Raw genomic sequence first — 1,066 nt, 5'->3', positions numbered from 1 at the left:
GTGCGCTGTTGTGGAGGAGGAGGACAATCTTTGGTTGTTGATCGCCTTCAGAGCTTGAGAAGCGGAGTGTGAAGTTTACTCGGTTGAATGAAAATGAAGAAGTTGAGGCGATGGGGCATATGAGGATATCATTTGAGGTCGTACCTAGATGTTGAGATAGGGAGGACTCCTCCCGGAGGAGGTTCCTATCTAGTAGATACCTCCTGAGACGATGGCAATATTGAGAGGGTGGTCAGAGGGCTACCCGATGCACTGTGAGGTCACCATACTAGGCTTACCTAGTGCTGCTGACCCACACGTTTTTACCATGGGATTGTCGGTAGCTTAAATAGGTTCACCTGAGATGGTGAAGGTGGTCCTCAGGATGGGACTGCACTGGAGCACGACTTTGATTTCTCCCACATGCGGCAGACTAGTATAGAGAGAGCGTTTGGCAAGGCGAAGATGACTATGAAGGTGACCTCTTTGGAATCTTCCTCGACCGACCTAAGGTAGGGTTCTAGTTATTAGGTCTTCCGGCAACGCAATGCCCTGGCTAGCCTGTTTGGCAATTCATGTAAGGAAATTGGAGACACCCCCGTCGGGTTGAGACTGGAGCCTCTTGAGACTAGGACTAATCTGGATGGAGAGTGAGCAGTTGTATTGCTAGTCCGATCATCATTGCTCTCTCAACAGACTCATCCTATCCCACGTCCACCACGGTGAAGACTCTACTAAGAGGAGGAAGCCTCCATCGGTCCCCCGCCCTGTTGTCAAGGTAATGCCTTCCTTCTCCTCGTCGTGAAGTAGATTGTAGGTGCGATGTAGACTGCGTGCCCCAGCGGATAGGGCCTCTTGGCTGACCATGGACGAGTACGCCTACTGTGTGTTGCCAACACCTCTACCGCCGACTATCAAAGGCTATGCTGAGGGCAATGGGGACGAGGAGAAGGAGGAGGAGGAAGGGCCAGAGGGTACGGAAGTTAGACCAGCTACTTAGATATTGGGAGTGCATTTCAGAGGCTCATGGCGGGGGTGTCGATCCCTTGGTATCTCCATTGGACCCGTCACTGTGGGTGTCGGTCGA

At 52.2% G+C, this 1,066-nt stretch overlaps 1 protein-coding gene across 1 annotated transcript; it reads left to right on the top strand.

Moving 5' to 3' along the window:
• Positions 1–363: 363 nt before the first annotated feature.
• Positions 364–979, top strand: Pmar_PMAR010621 (hypothetical protein; the record flags this gene model as incomplete). Its single annotated transcript, XM_002771680.1, has 4 exons — positions 364–456; positions 511–629; positions 676–757; positions 797–979. Coding segments are annotated over 4 exons (477 nt in total), but the record flags the coding sequence as incomplete, so codon positions are not given.
• Between the last annotated feature and the right edge of the window lie 87 nt (positions 980–1,066).

This window comes from Perkinsus marinus (assembly GCF_000006405.1).
Source record: "Perkinsus marinus ATCC 50983 genomic scaffold scf_1104296962600, whole genome shotgun sequence".
Taxonomy (NCBI): domain Eukaryota; phylum Perkinsozoa; order Perkinsida; family Perkinsidae; genus Perkinsus; species Perkinsus marinus.
The sequence above is the reverse complement of the archived record's forward strand: the minus strand, read 5'-3'. Positions and strand labels throughout refer to the sequence as shown.